The sequence below is a fragment of the Vanacampus margaritifer genome, chromosome 1 (assembly GCF_051991255.1).
Source record: "Vanacampus margaritifer isolate UIUO_Vmar chromosome 1, RoL_Vmar_1.0, whole genome shotgun sequence".
Lineage (NCBI taxonomy): Eukaryota > Metazoa > Chordata > Actinopteri > Syngnathiformes > Syngnathidae > Vanacampus > Vanacampus margaritifer.
Window position 1 is genome coordinate 8,789,232 of NC_135432.1, and position 22,105 is coordinate 8,811,336.

Below are 22,105 nucleotides of genomic sequence, written 5' to 3' on the forward strand. Positions count from 1 at the left end.
AATGTAACTTCATATTATATATTGTATTCCTATTGATTGGATCTATATAAATATAAACAAAAACAACTTACTGCATTCGAAAACAAATGAATGTTTCTTTTGATATGTCTAATTAAGCTTCATAATTCACTACAGGAATTCGGCGAAATGTTGAGTATAATGACGTCTCTGAGGATCTTGAAGGCAACTCGCTACAGTTGTAACTTGTAACATACTGTACTGTTGCGTTCTTAAAGTCGGATATTTTCAAAGTATTCACTTTGACATTTACAAAATAGTATAGAACAAAGACAAACCCTTATAATTACGAAATCTAAACTGGAAAGGAAAGTGTGCTGTCGTAGTGGAAGATATAATTTTACTTTTGCTTCTTGAAAACTGAGGACGTGGGAAGTTTCGGATCAAAGTTATGGAGTTCCCAGTTGCTCTTGAAGGCAACAGTTCCCCGTGGAGAAAAGTGAAAGCCAACGCCCCAAATGAGTGACATGACAGCTCCTCTACTCGCCTTTGCTCTCCTCCGCCCTCGCAACATTCAAGGAGCGAGCACGAGTTGGCAGTAGCCGCCTTGCTGTATTCGGACGGACTTTGCCAGCCTTCACTTGTTGTTTTAGCTTCGTTGTTGTGGTTGTTTTGGAGTCAGCTAGCAGCAAGACAAGCTAGCCGTGCGGGACCAGCGCTACACTCTGGGAATTTTACACTTTGCTTCGAGTGCTTTCATTCCAACTTGTCCAAATAATAATGGCCGATGCGTCAGCGTCCAGCTCGGGTGCCAGTTGCCTGGAGAAGCTGAAAAGTTATGTGAGGACCCAAAAAGGTATCATCCTCGCGGCAGAAATAGTAAGTGGATCTATGCAATTCTTAGGAACTACTGTAAGGATCAGATTGACTACTATTAGCAACTGTTAGGATCAAACTATTAGTGACTGTTGGGATCGGATTTTTTACTACGTGTAACTATTAGTATTAGCTGGGCTTCCTTCGCCATTTAAAATGGAGGAACTGTACAAGACATTTTTGGTTGTTGCGTTGCCAAATGCCGCGCTGCTCACTTCTGCCTTAAACGATTTGGCGCCCTTGAGAAAGCTTCAACTTCATCTTGTTGTGTTTTTGTGTGTATGTGTGTGCTAGACTTGATAACACAATTGCAACTAAACTGACTGTAAGGCAAGGTCGTTCAACTCAATGTTGACGCCGGTTACATTGTAGTTTGGGGTGTAAAACTTTGTAAAAAAAATAAAAAAAAATACAACGCTGGAGAAGAATTATGAGATCAGTGCAAGATGAAGAATGAAAAGAGGCCTTCAAAAATCACGAATGGTTTGCTGCTTGCTTGTGCCATAATCAAGTTGACAAAAATGGAACACTTACTGATAATTTTGCAGTTCTTTTAATGGTTTTCACTGAATTAAAAAATAGTTTTTTATTTTTTTTATAGATATTTCATTTTTTATGCAAATAATATGCAAGTTATGAAATTGTTATTCTCTTTATGCTACAACTTTGATGAGGCTGTATCTGTATTTTTAAGCATGTCCATGCAGTATTCTTTCTTTTTTTTTTAAAAATGCGAAATCTTGAAAGACGACAATTGTTATCGCAGAAAGCCTTCTATAGAAGAGTCAGATTTCATATGAAAATAAAGCAAAATTTCTGAAATTAACTCAATATTAACAGTAAACAAATGCACAAGTGACATCAAAGTACAAACGCTACTTTTAGTATCAATAAAAGTACATTTTGTAAACCATCAAAGCACATTTTATTGTCAAAAATATCAATATGTCAAAAACTAAAGGCAATTCAAAGAAACTGATGTCATTTTCTGTATTAGCAGTCTAAAATTACCCATAAATCATTCAAATATGTCAAAAATGGCACTAAAAAATATGTTGTTGTTTTTTTTTGTTGTTGTCCAGTGGACACAAAAAAATGTGTTCAATATATCATAATTGAAGTGGAGACTTTTTGCAGTTCTGGTACACGTTACCAACAAACATCAAGTAGGTGCATGTGATTTTTTTTGCATTCCTAAGCCACATCGACATCTGTGTTTTATGGAGACGTGCATTTTTCTACTCACAATTTAAAACAGCTCCAACATTTCTTGCATTCTCTCTCTCTCTCTGCTATTCTTTGGTTAAATTCCGCAAAGGATTAAGAATTACAGCACACTTTTACCACCTTGGCTGAACTGCACTGTTCACTCACCCCACAAGACTGCTGGGCCATTGCAGACTGTGGTTGTCGTTACCGGGGCAACTAGGGTGGAGCTAGGGCCTCGTGAGGAGCCTAGCGGGCTACTGCTTGTCTACGTAAGGTGTGAAGATTGAAGTGAGCGCCCAGTCGTAGATCAATTGTGTTTTCTCTTATGGAGGATGCACTTTATTACGAAGTGGATCCGTGCACGGGGCGTGTACAGTGGAAACTACTTGTGCGGATGCTATTATGTAAATTAGAAAAACATCTATCAGAAATAAGCAGTAAACAACCTCGGGTTGTTTTTTTTTTTTTACACTTGATGAATGACTTTTTGTGTAATTAACTCATTTGGTCCCCAAAAACGTATAAATATGTTCTATTTTAAATGTTTATAAGTCTCCCAAAGACATATTTATAATTAATTTTTTTTAATGCGACAGCATACAGAAGGATTTGATACAGCCTCTCAACTGCAAAGAACGGTTGAAGAAATGGTAGTTATTACACAAACGGCCAGCAGGTGGCAGCAGAGCAAAAGAGATCAACCAGGGTCATGTTGAAAAAAAAAAGCTATTTTACTCACATTTCTAAATAGATTTGTGAATAATGATGAAACTCAACTATATTCTAATGCTAATTGCTGCAAAACGGAAACAGATATAAATGTAATTTTCCTGATGTAAGAAGAAACTCTAATCTTTCTTTTGGTAGGTCGCATCTTTCTTATAGCAATAGAACACAATATTCTGTGGGCCTTGCAAAATCAGTCAAAATCCAGTAAAACGGCCAGGAGCGAAGGGGGTTGCTTCAGTGAAAATGGCTGGGAGTGAACGAGTTAAAAAAGTAAGTTTACATTAAAAATCCCCCTTTCTAGTTGATGCAGCTGATTGACACCTGAATTAAACTAGATAAAAAAAAAATTGTAGACGAAGGTTGATGCCTCCCTGATGGGAGTGAAGGGGATTGCCTCTGTGAAAATGGCTGGGAGTGAATGATGTAAATGGGATGTATATGTATTTTACATTGTGATGCGGTAAATTTCACGTTTTTGTGCTTTACCTTGACTAGTTTCGGCGACAACAATGCGGCAGTCGTCGCGACGACTCAATAATTATGAATTAGTATTATTATTTAATAATATTTATTTACATAATTGGCTTATTGAAGGCGGCAGTCGTCGCCGAAACTAGTCAAGGTAAAGCACAACCTTTTTTTTTTTTTGTCTTAAAAAAGAAAAAACACAGGACGATATGGTTTTGTTGTGCTAGCTTGCAGATCATATCATATTCTACCTTTTTTATTTCATGGAAAACTGCAGTTCACCATAAAGCCATTTTAGTGCGTTTTTTTTTTTGTTTTTGTTCAAGACCCTGGAAAATGAAGTCAGAGATTTGCTCTTACATACACGACACTGTTTAAAGTTAACTGTACTGTGGAGATACAGCGTTAAACTGTTTTTTTTATTTTTTATTATGTCTGCTTTCTTGCTTCTTTTTTTTTTTGGGGGGGGGCTAAAATCTGCCTAGATGCGTACTTCTCCATCGAGCATGCCTCAATTTGACTGCTTTAGAGTGCCTCATTGTTAGCCATAAGTCCATGCATGCCTAGAGAGAAAATTAAAGAGTGAGGTCATTTCTTTTTTAACAATTTGACACAACAGCCAATGTGTGTAATTGGCAGCTTAATGGTAAATGGTAGTGATGGGAAAATGAAGCTTCATGAAGCACTTGCGCTATTTTTTGACTCCTCAAAATGGCACTCATGATTCAAAGATGCAATGCAAATGTAATCAATTTTTATTGCACTTGCCTTTATTTTTAAACCAAGAGCACCATCTAGAGGAGTCAAAAAGTATCGCAAATGCTTCATGAAGCTTCATTTTGCCGTCACTAGTAAATGGCGCTCCATTTAAATAGCGCTTTTCCACCTTACAAGGCCCTCAAAGCGCTTTACATTTGACTTCCCATTCGACTACTGATGACGCAGCATCAGGAGCAACTGGGGGTTCAATATCTTGCTCAAGGATACTTCAACGTGGTCACAATGGCATGGGATGGAACCCACACCCTCTGGGGTTGGGAGATGACCACTCTACCACTGAGCCACGCCGCCCCTAAAGAGTGCCTTGTTACGGCGTGGAAAATGGGTTAAATTCCTGCCGCTGGAAGCTGCCAGCAGTTATTTTTGGGCATGTCTTCCATTTTTCCAAAGTGTCGAATTTGATTGTCCGTTGAGTAGGGTGTGGCTTCAGTACGTTCAGCGGACACGCCTACAGCAGAGAGGAGGACTTTCACGCCTCATTTTTTCTTGGCAATATTTTCTTTTCTTTTTTAAATCATTCAAATTTGGCAGGGTTGTTAACAACACTACCCAACATTTATTTGACAGGAACTTTAATTAAGAGCCTGATTTGTCAAGCTTGTTGTAAAAGGTTGAGCAGCTGTCTGTGTTCATTTGGAAACAAAATTCTGCCTTTTTTCTTCTTCTCTCCCTTACTGTGGTAAGCGTGGAATGACAAGCATGTGGTGTGGGGGTTGCGTGATCACCAAATGGGGTTAAAGGTTTCCACCTGCCACTTTTGCCGCCACTGAGTCACAACTCCGCTTTCTACTCACCACACGCTTGGTGTCGCGATTAAAAAGTGAAAAAGACGGAACTCCTTCACGGAAAGTGACTAATTCACCTTTTCAGGGTTCCGCATCGTCGCCCTTGTTTGCGATTCATCAGCTTGTCACCGCAGCTGTGCAGTCCGATCAGCCATCTCACGGCGGCTTGTTAAGGGCTGGAAATAGAAAGGGAAGCATATTTCTCCTCCAGTGAGAAGTTGCTGATCGTAAAGGGTCCGCCCCCCCGCCCACTCTTCCTTCCCTCCACCTCCACGCTCGTAAGTCAAGGAGCTTATAAAAGAGGCTCTCGGATGCAGACGCTTAAGAGTTTTCAGCGACGTTAAAGGCCTAAATTCCTCGCTAGGGGAGGAGTTTGTGTTTGGAAACAAAGAGGAAGCTCTTGGCTATGTCAAGAGTTGCACCGCTTTTGTTTATTCCGCCCTCATCCAATCATCCATGTCACTTAAGTGCTCAAGGAAGTAATCTTTAGCGGTGTGTGTGTGTGTGTGTGTGTGTGTGTGTGCGCGTTGCAAGATCAAGAAGAAAGATAGCACACCCTGTTAATGTGTGTACAGCCCAGTGGTGGGCAGCACTATCACAAGAACTCAACAAAATTCTTGGATTTGTTCCATGAAATTGTATTTATTTATTTATTTAGTCGATTCTTAATTTGGTACTGTTTCTATTGGCAGTACTGTTTCCAGTACATTAACTCATTCACTGCCATTGACGGGCTATAGACGTCATAAATTCATTCGAACTATTTCTTAGTTTCACATTTTTTTCCATTTTTGTTAACAAGAGTACGAAAACCTAGAAAAAAAATGATTGTACATTTAGAACAGATATAAAATGTGTGATTAATTGTGAGTTAATTATTGAAGTCATGCGATTAATTACAATTAAAAAAAAATTACTTTTTAAATAATGTTTTCTTTTTTTTAATTAGGTGCATCAGGTGATACATTTAAAAAAAAATACTAACATGAATTCACTAGTTAACGCAAGATTAATCACACATTTCACAAATCTGTTATAAATGTACAATACATTTTCTTCTAGGTTTTCATACTCTTGTCAACAAAGGTGAGAGAAAAAAAGTGAAACTAATAGAAATAGTTTGAATGAATTTTTTACATCTATAGCCGTCAATGGCAGTGATTGAGTTAATGTGGGTGTTAGATTTTTGTTTTGGTCCAATTAGATTTCAACCTCTATGTTGTCATGTCAATCCGGCTCAAAGCTGGAGCATGCAACTTCAACTACATTAGCAATGGGACTGTTTCTTTAACCAATCAGATTGCAAATTCACCTCACAACTGGCCTACAATCAGCACTCTGATTGGTCGGTCAGGTCAAGCCAAGTTTGACTGGCTTAAAAAACCTGCCTGACTGTTTTATACAGTCAACCAGCAATATTTTGGTCGTATGGAGGAAATAGAACAACTGTTAGCTTAGCTTTTAGTAGTAGCCAAATGGTACGATGTTGCAACGTCACAGATGTAAGCCGGCCGCCGCCAAGCTGTACAAATACAGAATATCGCTTTTCAGGACATAAAATAAATGAGTTCCCAAATACCACTTTGTTCAAGTTGTTATAAATATTGTTAAATCAATAATTGAATATGTTAAAAAAATGCTAATTCATTAATTAAAATGCACATTAAAGTCCTCAACTAAGGCGAGCCGCCATGTGCCAAAAGCCTTTTAATACTTCGCAAGAGCACACGCCTGTTACATCATCTTCACCAAATCTTTCTCAAAGATCTTAGAGCCATGAGCGATGTAATAATGAAAAAAATGACGCCACTAATCCAGACAGCCCAATGTTATTGATTTGTGTGCAAATGTGATTTTGACCATATTTGGACATTTAGGATTAACACCTGAGAGTGACACTATATGCCTACATATATTGTGTTTCACAACATCTAACTATTTTTTGCGTATAATTTCGTAAAAACTCAAATTATCTAATCGTGCCGACATAAGCAAACAATTTGGATTAGTAACTTAAATAGTAATAGAAATACCGAACTCTGCTTGTAAATGTCACCTGACCAAACACCGAAAACAGGTGAGCCGTGACGCTCGTTACCTGAACCCTTAAGCCTCTGTGATGCCATTTTCAGTCGTTTTCAGCAAGTGGCAAAATGGCCGCCCCCTGAGATGGATAAAAGCAGGTGCATTTTGCTGCTTAATTTACATTAACATAATATTCGTCAGAATGTTGTGTTTAGTAGGGCCTGGCCAATATGCATTTTTTGAGGCCGATACCGATTTTTGGCAGAAAAAAAAATACTGATTACTGAATAATCTGCCGATTATTTTGAAAAATGTATATAATGCATAAAATTATCCCCCAATTGCTTTTCAGTGGCTGTCTTGCACAAACATTTGCGCTTAAGATTTATTCTGCTTTGAATGACAAGTCCATAGTACGTCCTAATCAACACATTTCTTGAAATATACAAGGTTATTGTATAGATTTAGGTGTCAATAATAAAATCAAATATTCATTATTTATTTAAAGGAAAAACACTCCAAAGATGAAACTAACTTCTGATTAGCATTTGAATGGGATCCTCCCTTCGTTTTTTGCATTAGCGCTATGCTAACAATGTTTTAAAAACAAAGCATGTTTTGTATTTAAATATACAGTGGATGTAATTCTTATAGTCGTGTGTTTAGTTTTACCGTTAGCGCCAACTGGGGTGTCATTAAACAGCTTAAATGACGCTTAGGGACAGCAAAGTAACCAGAATAACATACGCTACACACTTGCTAGTTGCTAATGCTATGCAAGCAAAATGGTGCATTCAGGGCACTTTCACAGCGTTGGAAACTTCGCTTTTCTTCAATTATATCATTTTAAGGGCCTTCGTGTTAAGACAAGTGCTGGCGTATATATATATATTATTGTCCCAAAAAAATGTTTTTCTTGACTTTCCCAATAAGGACAATTTTGAGTCTTGAATGAAGCTAGCCAAGCTTGCATGTTTTTGGACTGTGCCCAACATGCAAATTCTACAGAGGAAGCCTGCAGTCCGGATTCCAAAACGGAACCACAGAGCTGTGAGTCAGAGGTGTTAAGTTTGCCAACCAAATGCTCCACCGCACTGCTCATTGAAGCATAGCGGAATATATGTATTTTTTCGTCGTCAATGACGCGCTGAGGGAACGGAACTTTCCGTTTTGTGCTGAATCTCAACACATGTTCTTCTCCTTAGTGAGCTGCTGTAATTGTTGTAGCGGAGGGTGATGGCGGTAACGCCCCCAAAGTGACTTCCCTAGCAACCGTTGCTGTTTGAGGAGCAGCCCTTGACTCTCATGTATCTTGCTGACTATAAATAGCCGACCATCCATTGCAGCTCCCCTCCGGTCACTCTGGAGAAGAAGAAAAAAAAAACGGGCTCATTATAGCCATGACGCTTGGGTGGACCTTTTCAAACGGGCGCCGCGCCAACAGATGTGCGGCTGCGCCGGCAGCATGAAGGTGTCAGCGTCTCTCAGAGGCGCCCTTGTTCCGAGGGAGCCTTGTAGCCGAGCGGGTTCGGTGGCACTGAATAGAGCCTCTTTTGTGTGGGGCTGCGTAGGACCTCAAGTACTCCCTGTTACTCCACTGAGGCAGCCTGTGCCAGTCTGAGAACACGTGAACGAGCGTGGCAGCGTGTGTGACAGTGACGGTGGCAGTGGCGGAGGAAGAGTCGTTTTGGGGTGGCACATAGCACTTAACCTGCTAATTAGTTGTTCTGTGAAACACTTCTATCTCAAATCATGTTTTCTAGTGGAAATGAATGAAGAAAAAGAAAACAGAAAAAAAATGACCAATTTGTCACCTATTGATTATATCCTTCCACTGCACAGCAGCAAACCACTGTGACTCGCTGTCGCCATCTAGTGGCGGAGGTCTGAATCGCACTCGTACTCCTACTTCAAGATAAACAAACAAAAAATCAGCCAAGCAATGGCTCGTATCTCAAAAACGCCGAAGTCAAGGCACTCGTATAACGAGACACCGCGGTCATACCTTTTTGTAAACAAAGTTGCCAAGTGCTTCACAATTACGACAGTCAAACAAGGGCATAGAAACAATTAATAAGATACAACAGAAAAAGTCAATAATAGATAATACAATAACACCATGAAGAGATTTAAAGTGAGTCTTGAAAGCCAGTTTGTCTACCTGAGCGCTGATGAATAATAAAATACATTTGAATACTCGCTGCTACCGAGTACCAATACTTCATAATGCCACTAGATCTTACAATAGTGATGCAAATGTGTTTAGTTTTTAATTGTGTGTCGTCTATTTGAGCGTATATAATGCACTCACATTTTTTGGAGCAATGAGTTGTTACAATGACACAATATTAACAAAATCAATTCCATTTTTTTGAACAAGCAAACAAAAAAAAAAAGCTATGATTTACATAAATGAACACCAATCCAGCATTAAAGCCATTGGTGTAAAAAAAAAACAACAACAAGGTAGATAAAAACTAAATATGAACATCTAATTATCAACTATTCCGGACCATCAAAGAATACAACTTTCCATACTGTGGCCTACATGCTTTATTCCTGTCCTGTGACACGGCTGACATTGCTCCTCCCCCATCTGTATCGCCGTGCTCCTACGTTCTGTACGTAACATTCTTACTAAGTAAAAGTTTGATCATGTTTTGTATTACTATTCTGATGGCACATATTTAGCCATGTTTTCTTTCTATTGAATTATGAGGGACGCAGACAAACTACACAGCTGCCATTTAATGATTAATGGCTCAGTAACAAAAAAATACTAGTATTAAAATAGATTCGAGAATAATTTAGCCTATTTTTCGCCCATTTTTCTTTAGTTAACTCTTTGACTGCCAAAAACGTTAAATAACGTTTAGTAAAATCCTATGGAGGAGTGCCAAAGACGTTAAAAGACGTTTGTTTCAAAACAGAGGTGAAACTAACCATTTTCTATTGTGGATTACTGAAAAACGGAATAAGGTAGAAACAAACTTTTTTTTTCTGATGAAAGATGAGAGTCCAATCTTTTATTGGTAGTATGTGTGTTTCCATAGTCCAAACACATAATTTTCTATGGACCTTGAAAGATCAGTCAAAATGCTTAAAATCGGCTGGCACCCACGGCATCCCTTTTCTGAAAACGTCTGGCAGTCAAAGAGTTAACCTTATGTTTGCCCACCTGTTGCTTAAAAAAAAAAAAAAAAAAAAAAAAAAAAGAAAGCTGTGGTCTTGGTTACCTCCATTTTGAACCATCCAGTTGCACTCTTTCACTGATTTTACACATTTTCTCTGACATTCAGGTTATATGGGGAAAACATGGAATGTTATTTAGGTTGCAACATATTATGATTGTAACATCCAACCACTTTTTGGCTTGATTTTCTGAGAGCTTTGCATGCTGGTCACAGGCAAAAGCAACACAATATGCCGTTTTCGTTTTCGCCATGTAAGGAGCGTTGCATTGCGGAAATATCAGAAACGGCCGGATGTTCGGAATTGTTACAACTGTTGCATTTCCAAATGTATTACTGGTAGTGGCGCGTGTATGTGTTAAAAAAGCTTTCATGGCCAACAACAACGCTACATGCGACCTGGAGGTCCTGGGATGAGCCACACCCCTCATTCTGGTGATAAGGAAAGCATTCGTGATGGATGCAGGCCTTCAGTCGAGAGCGTTGCGTCTTGTTTGGCTCGTGCGGACTCCACACTGCTCTGCCGCTCAGAATAAAACGCTATGCATAGCACATGCTTTGATGACACATGCCAAGAATAAAGTGGACCCTCGCTATTTGGAGGTTTACTGACCAAGGCTAGCAATGGAAAAATGCCTATATTGATAATTGAAACCAAGCTTTTTGGGGTGTGCCCAAAAATCGATTCTTATAAGAATCACAATTCTTCGATTTTAAATGTCCCAAAATCAATTGTATTAAAATTATTTTACACTGTCTTGCCCTTGTTTGTGTGTGCCTTTTTTATTGTGAGCGCTGTTCATGTTGTACCCGATTTGGCCACTTAGGGGCAGTGTGGTTCCAAACGTTCTGTTACACTGTTAAGTTGTTGCTCCATTAGAGAGTAGAAGGAAAAAGTCACAATCAAGTTAATGTGCAAAAAAGTTGTTTTTGCAGCGTAGAAAGAGCATATGCCGGTGAGTAATGTTAAGATGCTTCTCTGCATACATTCCTGAAAAATTTGGTATGAATAGCCGTTCTTTTGAGTGATAAAAGTGCCACGAGTAGCGCGCTAATTAGCATTAGCGAGTCAGACTGGATTAGATCATGACGATTCTTACTTTGCACATCTATAAATTGAAGCAGAAATCATTGTCGATCAAATCATTTTGAGTCAAAAATCTTTCTCAATCGAAAATCGATTCGGAATCGAATCACAGACCCAAACATCGGAATCGAATCGGGAGACATTCAAATATTGCCACCCCTTCAAGCTATTATCCTAAAACACTTCAATAGTATTTCAAACTTATTTTACTCAACCTTTTAAAAATGGATTGCTAAAAGATTATTCGATTTTCAAGAGTTTTGTTAAGTCATGCAGAATATTCACCTGCTCCTAAATGGGGATTTGTGAATTGGGGTCTGGTTACTGTACAATTAAGAAAAAAGGAAACAAGTTTCAAAGTGAATTCACGCGTCTGTCTTTTCTTTGAAAAGTCACAAATGTAGTAAACAACTGATCAAGTGCTGGTAAATCACCACAATTTCATCATCTTTATCAACAAAGAATGTTTAGTACTTCTATTTTTCTACATTGAGAATTCACTGACAACAATAATTATAATTCTGTACTCATTCCTGGCTTGCTAACAAATATTTCACATAAAAAACGGGAGTAAATTCCTCAAAGAATTTTGCTCTGCTTTCAGTTATAAAATGTTGAAGTTTGAAAATGCTTGCAAGCATTAGTCCATGTTGTTTGAATGCATGCGCCCACGCCGTTTGACAATCGCTCCATTCAAAGTGGGCCGATTGTAGGCAGCCGTCTGTGTGTGACTTAACCATCGTTTTCTTTCCAAACTGGCAGCATTTTTAGGGGAAAGGATCGCAAAGAATGCGGGCCTTGTTTTTCCCTCATATGGAAAAATATGAGCTTTGATTGAAGATGGTCGCCGGTGTTCTGGAGTATTCAGTCTCTTGCTTGTGGGAACTCTTATGGCAGAGTGCAGGATTTGAAGTCTAGTGTGCGGGTTTCCTGGTCTTGTAAGCCAAGCAATCACTGCACAGTTGCAGTTCAGCGTTATGTAAATTGGTACATCGTTCGTTTCATGACGGCGCTTGTAACTCAAAGCACATTTATCTCAGATCATGTTTACCCGTTGACATGAATGGAAATGCCAGTGATCCGTTCCAGCCCCCAATAAAACCTCAACAAAAAAAACTAACATGCTTCTTAATACATTAATTGCATTCTACAGTAGGTATTGTATTTCAAAGCAGACAGTAGTAACTAAGGGTGGGAATCCTTGAATGTCTCACGATTCGATTCTGATTTTTGGGTATGCGATTCGATTCAGAATCGAATTTCAATTAAGAGCTATTTTTGATTCAAAATGATTTGATTTGCAATGATTTTTGAATCTATTGATGTGCAAGGAATTGTAACGCTCTACTCCAGTCTGGCTCGCTAATGCTAATTAGCGCGCTACTCGCGGCACTTTAATCACTCAAAAGAACGGCTCCACACTGCAAAAAAACAACTTTTATCGGAATAACTTGATTGTGACTTTTTCCTTCTACTCTCTAATGTGGCTACCAACTTAACAGTGTATCACACCGCGTGGAACCACACTGCCCCTAAGTGGCCAAATTGAGTACAACATGAACAGCGCTCCAAATAAAGGCACACACAAAGGCAAGACAGTATAAAATAATTAAAATAAAATCGATTTTGGGACATTTAAAATCTTAATTTTTTTGGGCACACCCCTAGTAGTAACATTAATAAATAGAATAAATAAGGAATTAAAGTTAGTTTTAGGATTAATTCCTTGTGCCACTTCTTCTGGTCCGTGCACCTCGCCACCAGGGGGCAGTAGAATATACACAAATAGAAAGTATCACTGCGCATGAATTTGCTTGCTAATTTGATTAAATGCAATATTAATCAGAATACAGTGTTCAAGCTAGTGAGGGCACATACTAGCGTACTAGCTAGCAAAACATATGAGTTATTTGAGGCAGTTGAATAGAAAACATGGAATTATTTTTTTAAATTTTTTTAGGTTTAAGAGGGAATGGCAAGAACGTGGTCTCTTTTATGATTATTATTTTTTTATTATTATTAGTATTATTATTATTATTATTTTTTTAAGGAATTGTTCACAATCTCCCAAACTGCTTTTTGTTGTGAATTGAGTTGGCTGCTACCATCCAACTCTTATAGCTCAAATTTTTGCTCTCAAATCAGAGCAAGGAATCAACTCAGATCTTAAAAAACTCAGTTCAGTTGTAAGTCTTTGGAGAGCCGATTTAATTTTTTTAAGGTTTCACCTGGTCCAAAATGCTTGATGACTGTTGTGGTCTTTCCTCCACCCTCACAGCTCATCAGCTTCATCATCATCATCTGCTACGCAGCATCCCTGTATGGAGGCTACTCAGCCGTGGCCATCTGCGAGATGGTCTTCGCCATGGTCTTCTTCGGCATCTTCATGATGGAACTCGACAAACAGTTCCAACTTGTCAACTGGATGTGGAGTGTGAGTGGCAAAAACGCTTGAAGCCGTTGGCGCGCGAAAAAACCTCACCTGGCGCTTTCACCCTTTTTTTGCTCAGGACCTGTTCCGGGCCGGCATCGGCGCACTCCTTTACATCATCACTTCATTGGTGTGCGTGATTGGAGGAGCCGGGGACGGCGCTCGCATCGCAGGCGGGGTCAGTGGATCAATCGTTGCGCACTTCTCGTTTCCTTCACATAGCGATAGTTTGCTTCATTGATTAGTTAACGATCACTTCATTGTTATGTTCTCAACCGATTTACAGTATATGAATTTTAGATCATTAGAAAATACAGTTTCATCCTAGGTTAAATCCTGGGCAATTTTTCTACAACGTGACAAAGCGAAAACTGGTGGACATCCTTCCAAGTGGTCACTTTAGAGATCATACAGTTGTAATGAATTGTGCCATTCATATATTTATCATCAACTTCAGTAGTTAGCAAAGTACGACTTCAAAGGGCCTGCTCTATTCTTTACTTTTATAATAATAGTATGAGAATGAGTTTTGTGTCATATTTTATCTTAGTAATACGTTATACATGTGCTTTTAACTCATTTTAATTTATCTCACCAAATAACGACTTGGCCCCGTCTGTGTGTTTTAAAAATGGAATTGGGCCATTGAGCAGAAATGTTTGAAAAATGAGAGCATACTTTTGTTAACTGTTGATATTATAACAAGTGTCTATAAAGATGGACCTTAACTCATTTGCTTTCAAAAACGTATAAATACGTTCTATTTTAAATGTTCCCATGGTCCCAAATCATATTTATAAGTTTTTTAAATGTTGTTTATTCTGTTAGAGCATACAGAAGGCTTTGATGCAGCCTCTGAACTGAAGAGAAAGCTTAAAGCAATTGTAGTTATTACAAAAACGGCCAGCAGGTGGCAGCAGAGTATAAGAGATCATCCAGGGCCATGTTGCAGAAATGCTTTCCCCCTCAGTGTTTTAAACAGATTTGTGAATAATGACTAAACTTGGCTATATTCTAATGCTAATTGCAGCAAAATGGAAACAGATAGAACTATACTTTTTTTTCTTGATGAAAGAAGAAACTCTAATCTTTCTTTTGGTAGGTTCCATGTTTTCCTAGCAATAGAACGCAATATTCCGTGGACCTTGCAAAATTAGTCAAAACCCAATAAAACAGCCGGGAGCGAAGGGGGTTGCTTCAGTGAAAATGGCTGGGAGTGAACGAGTTAAAAAGTCAGTTTACATTCAAAATCCCCCTTTCTAGTTGATGCAGCTGATTGACACCTGAATTAAACTAGATTTTAAAAAATTGTAGACGAAGGTTGATCCCTGATGACAATTTCTTAGGAGGGATTTTAGTACCGCCATGCCAAGATTTCCAGCGCTTGTTCAACTTTTTAGCTATCTTCTTCTTTTGGTGTGCGAGATAAAATGAAAACAACAACAAGTGTGGCAAATACAATGCGTCCTTGCATAGCACAATCTGTGCATTGTTCTCTCATGGGCCTTACGCACATGCGCGAACCCACAGCCTATTGGTTCATTTGAATAATTGAACCCCGCTGATGTCGATTTTATTCTTTTTGGTGAATCTTCTGTCTTTTATGTCCATGTTTGTACTCGTTCATGTATTTCTATATTTTATGCTCAAGTTGCTGTGAAAGTTGAAGGTTTGTGTCATTCTTATTTGAGGCTAAAGTAAACAACAAAAATGGCGGATAGTGATACATTGTTTTTTATTTTGGTCCTCAAAACTATTTTTGACCTCCAGCAAACTTGCCTTCTAGCAATTTTGCGTCATTTATTGTTTTAGCATTTCATACAGTTCAGTAGTTCACCGTATAATTTCATCCAGGGAGATAGCGGCATCCTGTCACTTACGTATTGTTACGTCAAGTTATGTGGAATATTTATGATTAAAGAAAGCTATCTAGTTTTGTACTCAAGTAAATTGTGTTTGACCATTCACGGTCTGTGTTTCCAAAGGGGTCGCCATTGTTGAGTGACGTCACATTATAGTCCGTCGGTGAAGTCGGGGGTACTTCTTTTTTTTTCTTTCTCACTTTACAAGTGGGTACACACCTCCTAATTTGAACTCGGAAAAGTCCGGACTTCCGACCATCCGCGAATGCAGCATTAGTCGCACTCAAAAGATGCTCAGCAATTTGTTGCTCTCAGATTGATTTTAAATTCATCAGACTCTCGCTTTTTTGCTAGTTGGACTTTTGGGATTAACTCATTCACTGCCATTGACGACTATAGACGTCAAAAATTCATTTGAACTATTTCTATTACTTTCACTTTTTTTCCACTTTTGTTAACAAGAATATTGTTTCTACCTTATTCCGTTCTTCAGTAATCAACAATAGAAAATGGTTAGTTTCACCGAAATGCTCTGTTTTTGTGAAACGATGTTATTTCATGCACTCTAGTGAATTGTACACTTCTTTTTGTCCATGAATGATGCCACAAACACCTAAATAGTGCTTTACTTCTGTAATACACCACCACCAACAATGAAAAAGTGTTTTTAGATTGCAAAATACGTTTATTTCCATTCAACAGTGTAACAATTTGACAAAACAATTTCGCAAACTATTTACAAATGTGTGCAACTGTGGTACTATTTACAATTATGTGGATGTTTCAAATACAGTTTTTCTTTTTGTAACACTGCCCTGCGTGCAAGGAGACGGAGCAGGATTTGCACAACAGATACGTTTCACTTCGATTGTCCGTTTCGCGTGCAGACGTTACACTTTCTTGACGGCCTTTTTTTCCGGGGAATAGCAAGTAGCAGACTGTACCCACTCCTCCGATGAATATGCATTGGACTCGGGGCACTCTTCGTCGTCCGATTGAACGTCCGCCTGAGCGTGCTCGGTTGTGCTCCGCGTTTTCCGGTGTTAGCATCGCTAGCCCGTGAACCTTTATGAGGTCGTCATAGCCGCCGCGTCAGCGCTTCCAACTTCGGCGTCAACCTCGGAGTTCCCCAGCCATTGTCCCCTCTAGCTCCGCCTCACGTCTTCTACTGACGCCTACCCAATCTTGTCAAAAGAGAGTCATTGCTGCCATCTAGGGGCCAAAAATAGTCATTAGGCTCACTAGAGCTGCTTGAAACGTTCACCACAGCTGGGCAAGGCTTTCCTCCACCCGTTTCCCCCAAAAAAATTAAAAAAAAAATTGGTGAACGTCTTTTAACGTCCTTGGCGGCCCTCCTTAGGTTTTTACTAAACGTCATTTAACGTTTTTGGCAGTCAAAGAGTTAATCGCATGACTTCAATAGTTAACTCACGATTAATCACAAATGTTATATCTGCTCTAAATGTACAATACATGTTTTTTCTAGGTTTTCATACTCTTGTTAACAAAAGTGGGAAAAATGTTAAACTAATAGAAATAGTTCAAATGAATTTTTGACATCTATAGTCGCCTATGGCAGTGAATGAGTTAATGACTAACTATGGCAGTGTCGTATGTGGGTACTAGTGCAACTATCTTTCCTAGTCCTGACATGTCGAATACAAACACAAGCTAGCTAAGACACTCGTCATGACATTTGTCAGGGTGATTAAATGGGTGTAACTGCTGCACGTGACTCATCGTCATAGCAGCATTGAGGTCAAAACGCAAGGGAGTGCTTCTTTGAAGCTTGGCGGGTGTTTAAATTTTATTTAATTTTTTAAACGGCAACGCTTTTTCCCAAAAGATAACAACAACAAAAAACAAACATGGATGACGCGCGCAGTTGTAATGAGGAGACGTCGACTTGAGCTCGGCCTTCACGAGGGGAGTGCGAGGAGTTGTGAATGTGTCAGGTGACCTCGCATCCTATTATTTACCGCACATTAGAACGCTCAAGGATGATTCAAATTCCTTGTGAGAACGTACTAAAAGAATTGGAATTGCTTAAAATACTGTACTCAAACATCCCGTTGAGTCATGTGTCAAAATGTGGTTATGATTGCCCCACCCTCGAAATTTGATCAGAATGACTTTAGAGTCAGCCAAGCCATCCCTCAAACGTTTGCCAATGGTGCTGCTTGCCTCTTGACTGGAAGATTCTGCTGTTTGGTTTCAAATCTCAAAATGGAGACAGCACGAGACTCTGCCCTTATTATTATTATTATTATTTTAACTTTGTATTTGTTATTGTTTTTAAATTATGTTCAGTTGCCTAATGTATTATGTTTGATTTGTAAGGCACTTTTTTCAGTCATTTTGTTTTGAGTGCTTTCTAATTAAAATTCAGTTGCGTTATATTTCAAACATTTTACAACGTTGACATTAAATATCTTAAAGATTTTATTTTGGGGGGGGGGGAAAGTGTGCTGTAAACTTAGTTTGTAAATAACCAATCAGCAGAGCTAAAACAAACGCGTGAAGCGAAAACTCTCCGTAACTTCCAGTACTGCTGACCTGGGCTAAACTTGCCACATTCCTTGTCATACGAAGATCTTTAACTCATTCACTGCCATTGACGGCTATAAACGTCAAAAATTCATCTTAACTATTTCTATTAGTTTAACTTTTTTCCCCCACTTTTGTTAACAAGAGTATGAAAACCGAGACGTTTTTAAAAATAGTAATCTTTTATTATTATTTTTGTTTAAAGAAAAGATTATTAAAAATGTGGTGCGTCAGGCGATTAAAATTTGTAATTGTAATTAATCGCATGACTTCACTAGTTAACTCACGATTAATCACAAATTTTATATCTGTTCGAAATGTACAATAAAAAAAAAAGTTTTTCATACTCTTGTTAACAAAAGTGGGAAAAAATGTGAAACAAATAGAAATAGTTAAAATGAATTTTTGACGTCTATAGCCGTCAATGGCAGTGAATGAGTTAATAGTAGAGATGTATATATTTTTTTCAGCAGTCCATTTACTTCCTTGACACCAATTACTACTTTCTATGACTGTGTCTTGTTGCACCTTAGAAGCGCTCTGAAACTGGTGAATTTAAAAATAGCGAACTGGGTGGAGGTTGACAGAATTTGTTTTCGGAATTGAGTGCATTCCTCTGTTGCAGGTGTTTGGCTTGATTGCCGGTCTGCTGTTCGCCTACGACACCTACACCATCTTCTTGCAAATCAAGAGCACCAGGCAGCACACGGCAGCCGCCACCGGTGAGACAGAACGCGGCTCATTTTAAAACTCTGAAGCCCTTTTCACACTGCATTTAGCGGGGCGTAGTGTCCCACTGTCAAACCTATACAGTGTGTATGTGGTGAGGGGCGGGGAGCACTGAATCTGAAATACGTTTTTGGCTATTAGTGAAAACTTTAGAGTAATCAACCCCCAAACAAGGTTTGCAATTGCCGAAGATGCCACAAAATGGCAAAGCACTTTTTTTCTATTAGACAAGTGTATGCGCTCACTGAATAAAGCCACTCACTTCAACAGACGTCCCCTGTCACCAAGATGCCACAAGATGGCGCCAAAGCAATATTTTGCCATTAGGCACCGGTTCAGACTGAAAATATTGGGTTTTTCAGCAAATAACAAAAATTAAATAGGTCAATATGCAAATGCTGAATTACGTTTACGTGGAAGTTCACTGTACACAGCCGTGTAGATTTATTTTTTTTTCCCCCAATGGCAATTTTTATTTTTATGCATTTTTCTTGCACCCCTAAATACTAAGGAATTTTTTATTTGTATTTTTTTTGACGATTTCAACCTAAATCATGGGTGTCCAAGCTCGGTCCTGGAGGGCCGGTGTCCTGCAGGTTTTGGAGGTTTCCCTGCTCCAACGCACCTGTTTCAATCAACAGGATTGTTATCAGGCTTAGTAGAGCTTGCTGATGAGCTTCAGCTGTGTTGGAGGAGAGAAATATCCAAAACCTGCGGGACTACCGGCCCCCGAGGACCGAGTTTGGACACCACTGACCTAAATATTCACAATTTTTTAGGGGGGAGAAAATCAATTAGCCCTGGAGAACCCACAGGGTCAAATTTGGCCCCTATAAATTCTGCTACTCAAATAACAAAGACCTTTTTTCTTTCTTTTTTTTTTACAAATTTAACTTCAAAAGTCCAGAGTGCCACTTCTGACCCCTGCATGGGGCCATCGAGTGGATGAATATTGCACTTACATGAGCCCGAGTGGTGGTGACAAGATGGCTAAAATGCAACAAATAAAACCAAAAAATTATATTGTTCAATGTAGCTGTGTATTTGATTGATTATTTTCTTAAATTCTAAATAGTTTACTGACAGTTTTTGTTATTCAGATTTTTCAAAATGATACCCCTAAATCCCAAAGGGTCAAATTTCGCCCTAATCCTAAATTAGGGATTTTTTTTTTTTTTTTTTTTGAAAAAACATATATTTTGGTGTTCAGTGAAGTTATAGCAGTCATTTAATGTATAATTCATAATTTTCCAAAGAAGAAAAGGGTTCTTGGGTTCTCCAGGGTTAACCAAATTAATTAAATATTTATCCGACAATATCATTTCAGAACTTTTAATTGGCCACAGCTATGGTAGGCAAGAGTAATTGTTTTACTTTAAGTTAGTATTTTGTTTTATATTGGTGTGCTGGTTCCCCATATTTACAGTATGTATACACTTTTATAAGAACACACAAAAGTAATTTGCAATAAATTGTCGTATACTGTTAGGCGGACTCCAATTTTAGAAGCACTGCATTTGACGCATGTGCATGTTTCTATGTGTCTAGATACTGTACATGCCATATGAAAATATCTGTACATGCTCATGTACTGTAATTAAATATGGGCACTAAAAGGGAAGGGGACACTTAGACATCAAGTGTAAATTCAGCCTACAGATATGCCATTTAAAATGTTTGCGTCATAATGTATTGAATCCCCCCCCCCCCCCTTTTGTTTTATGTGTGTTTTTTAGACGACAGAGTCTAAGCACGCGACTGTGCGTGTGTCTCTGTTGAGCACGCAGCGGAACAACAAGAGGATGGAGGACAGCAGAAGAGGGAGGGGGTGGCAAAGGACATATCCAGATCAACACCAGATTTTATTTTTATTTTTGAATACGAGTCGTGCCTAAAAGGAGGATGACCACCACGGTGTAGCGGCGCCGCACATCTGTGCCCTCGCGTCTTCTGCGGCGGGAACGCCCCTCTCAAACACAAAAGTCAACGTGGGATCACCAGCTAAAAAGGGAAACTTGTGTCATTTGATAGGCCATGTCAAAGGTCGGTCCCGTCTGTCCTCCAGCAGCTTGTCTCAGCATTTTCCATTTTTAATGTCCAACTGTAGTTAGTAGTAATCCTTTTTGTTTAAAGTGCCTTAGGCATTATTTAACATCATAATGATCAGCCTAATGTTTTGAGTTTTTTTTTTTTTTTTTTTTTAATGAGTCATTCAGTGTGTTCATAATCGATGTCCTTCACTGTGTGTCCCAAGTGCCTGTGCGGTCATTTGAGATTCCACGATCCGAAACACTTGAAGTCATCTACCTGCTTGGATCTAGCGATTTTTCTTTTACCCATCTGACCTTTTTTTTTTTTTTTGAACTGCTGACATCCACTCACCGTAAAATATCATTCTTGTGTGTCATATTGTTACTGTGTGGTTCCGTGTTATCACAAGCATCCCTTGTGTTTAATCGCTAACACGTTTGTATACATTTGTGTCGATGAATCTGGCCCAGTCCCGTAACCTCTTGTTCTTTTTCACGTTTGCGTTGAGGCTCCCTGCGTCCTGGGACAGGACACGAAAAAAAGAAGTCAGATGTGATTTCATTTTTTTTTTTTTATCCGTTTCCTCAACTTCATGGTTGTTGGCTTGTTTCAAAACAAAACAAAAAACATTGCCATTGTGCTTTCTAATTACTTTACAAATGTAATTTCACTGTCTAAAGAAGCTTCAGCTTTGGGAAATAAAAGCCATTATTACAACAGATACTGAACTCTCTTTTGCTGGTATTTTTTTAAAACTAAATTTGAAAGTATAAAATGTCATGATATATCTTGTATTTATTATTTTAGCAAGAGTGTGATTATCATAATTTAAAGGCTAGCAAAGTGTGGTGATATTGTCAAAGGTTTGAGAATCACTGGGTTAAAAGCAATGACAATATGAAACAAATATTTACAAAATCACAGCTAGTGTAAGCAAGGGAATGCTTTTAAAAATATAAAATGTAAGTTCAATGGTGATTGGTATGTAACTATGTTTTGTTAATTGGTCAAGTTTAAAAAAAAATTCTTGGTTAACAAGCTACTTGTGTTAATACTTGCCTTCTAGCAAACTGCCAGTAGATGGCAGATGACTACTAACTATTGCGCAATTAAATTTAGCTTTTAGCTCCTATGATTCTTACCTTGATGCACGAAATTGTCATTAGGGGGTTGAGCTGCAACAACTAACAATTTAATATATTACATTTATTTATTTAAATGCTTTGATCTTTGTGTGACTAAGCTTCTGTGAGTTTATTGGAAAATATCTGCAGGACTTTCAGAAAGATTCAAGTTTAAGGACGATTCAAGTTTATTTTCCCACATGTTAATGATGTGCTACAAAATCTTGTTTTTACGTCTCGGGTGGCGATAGTAAGAAATGGTGTGTAAAAGTA

The 22,105-nt window shown here is 38.6% G+C and overlaps 1 protein-coding gene across 1 annotated transcript; it reads left to right on the forward strand.

The window, feature by feature from the left end:
- Positions 1 to 462: 462 nt before the first annotated feature.
- plp2b (proteolipid protein 2b) lies at positions 463 to 21,429 on the forward strand. The gene is made up of 5 exons (XM_077544859.1): positions 463 to 837; positions 13,387 to 13,542; positions 13,619 to 13,717; positions 18,574 to 18,670; positions 20,414 to 21,429. The coding sequence occupies exons 1-5, from the start codon at positions 739 to 741 to the stop codon at positions 20,425 to 20,427; spliced, it is 465 nt and encodes a 154-aa protein (XP_077400985.1). The 5' UTR covers positions 463 to 738; the 3' UTR covers positions 20,428 to 21,429.
- The last annotated feature ends 676 nt before the right edge of the window (positions 21,430 to 22,105 follow it).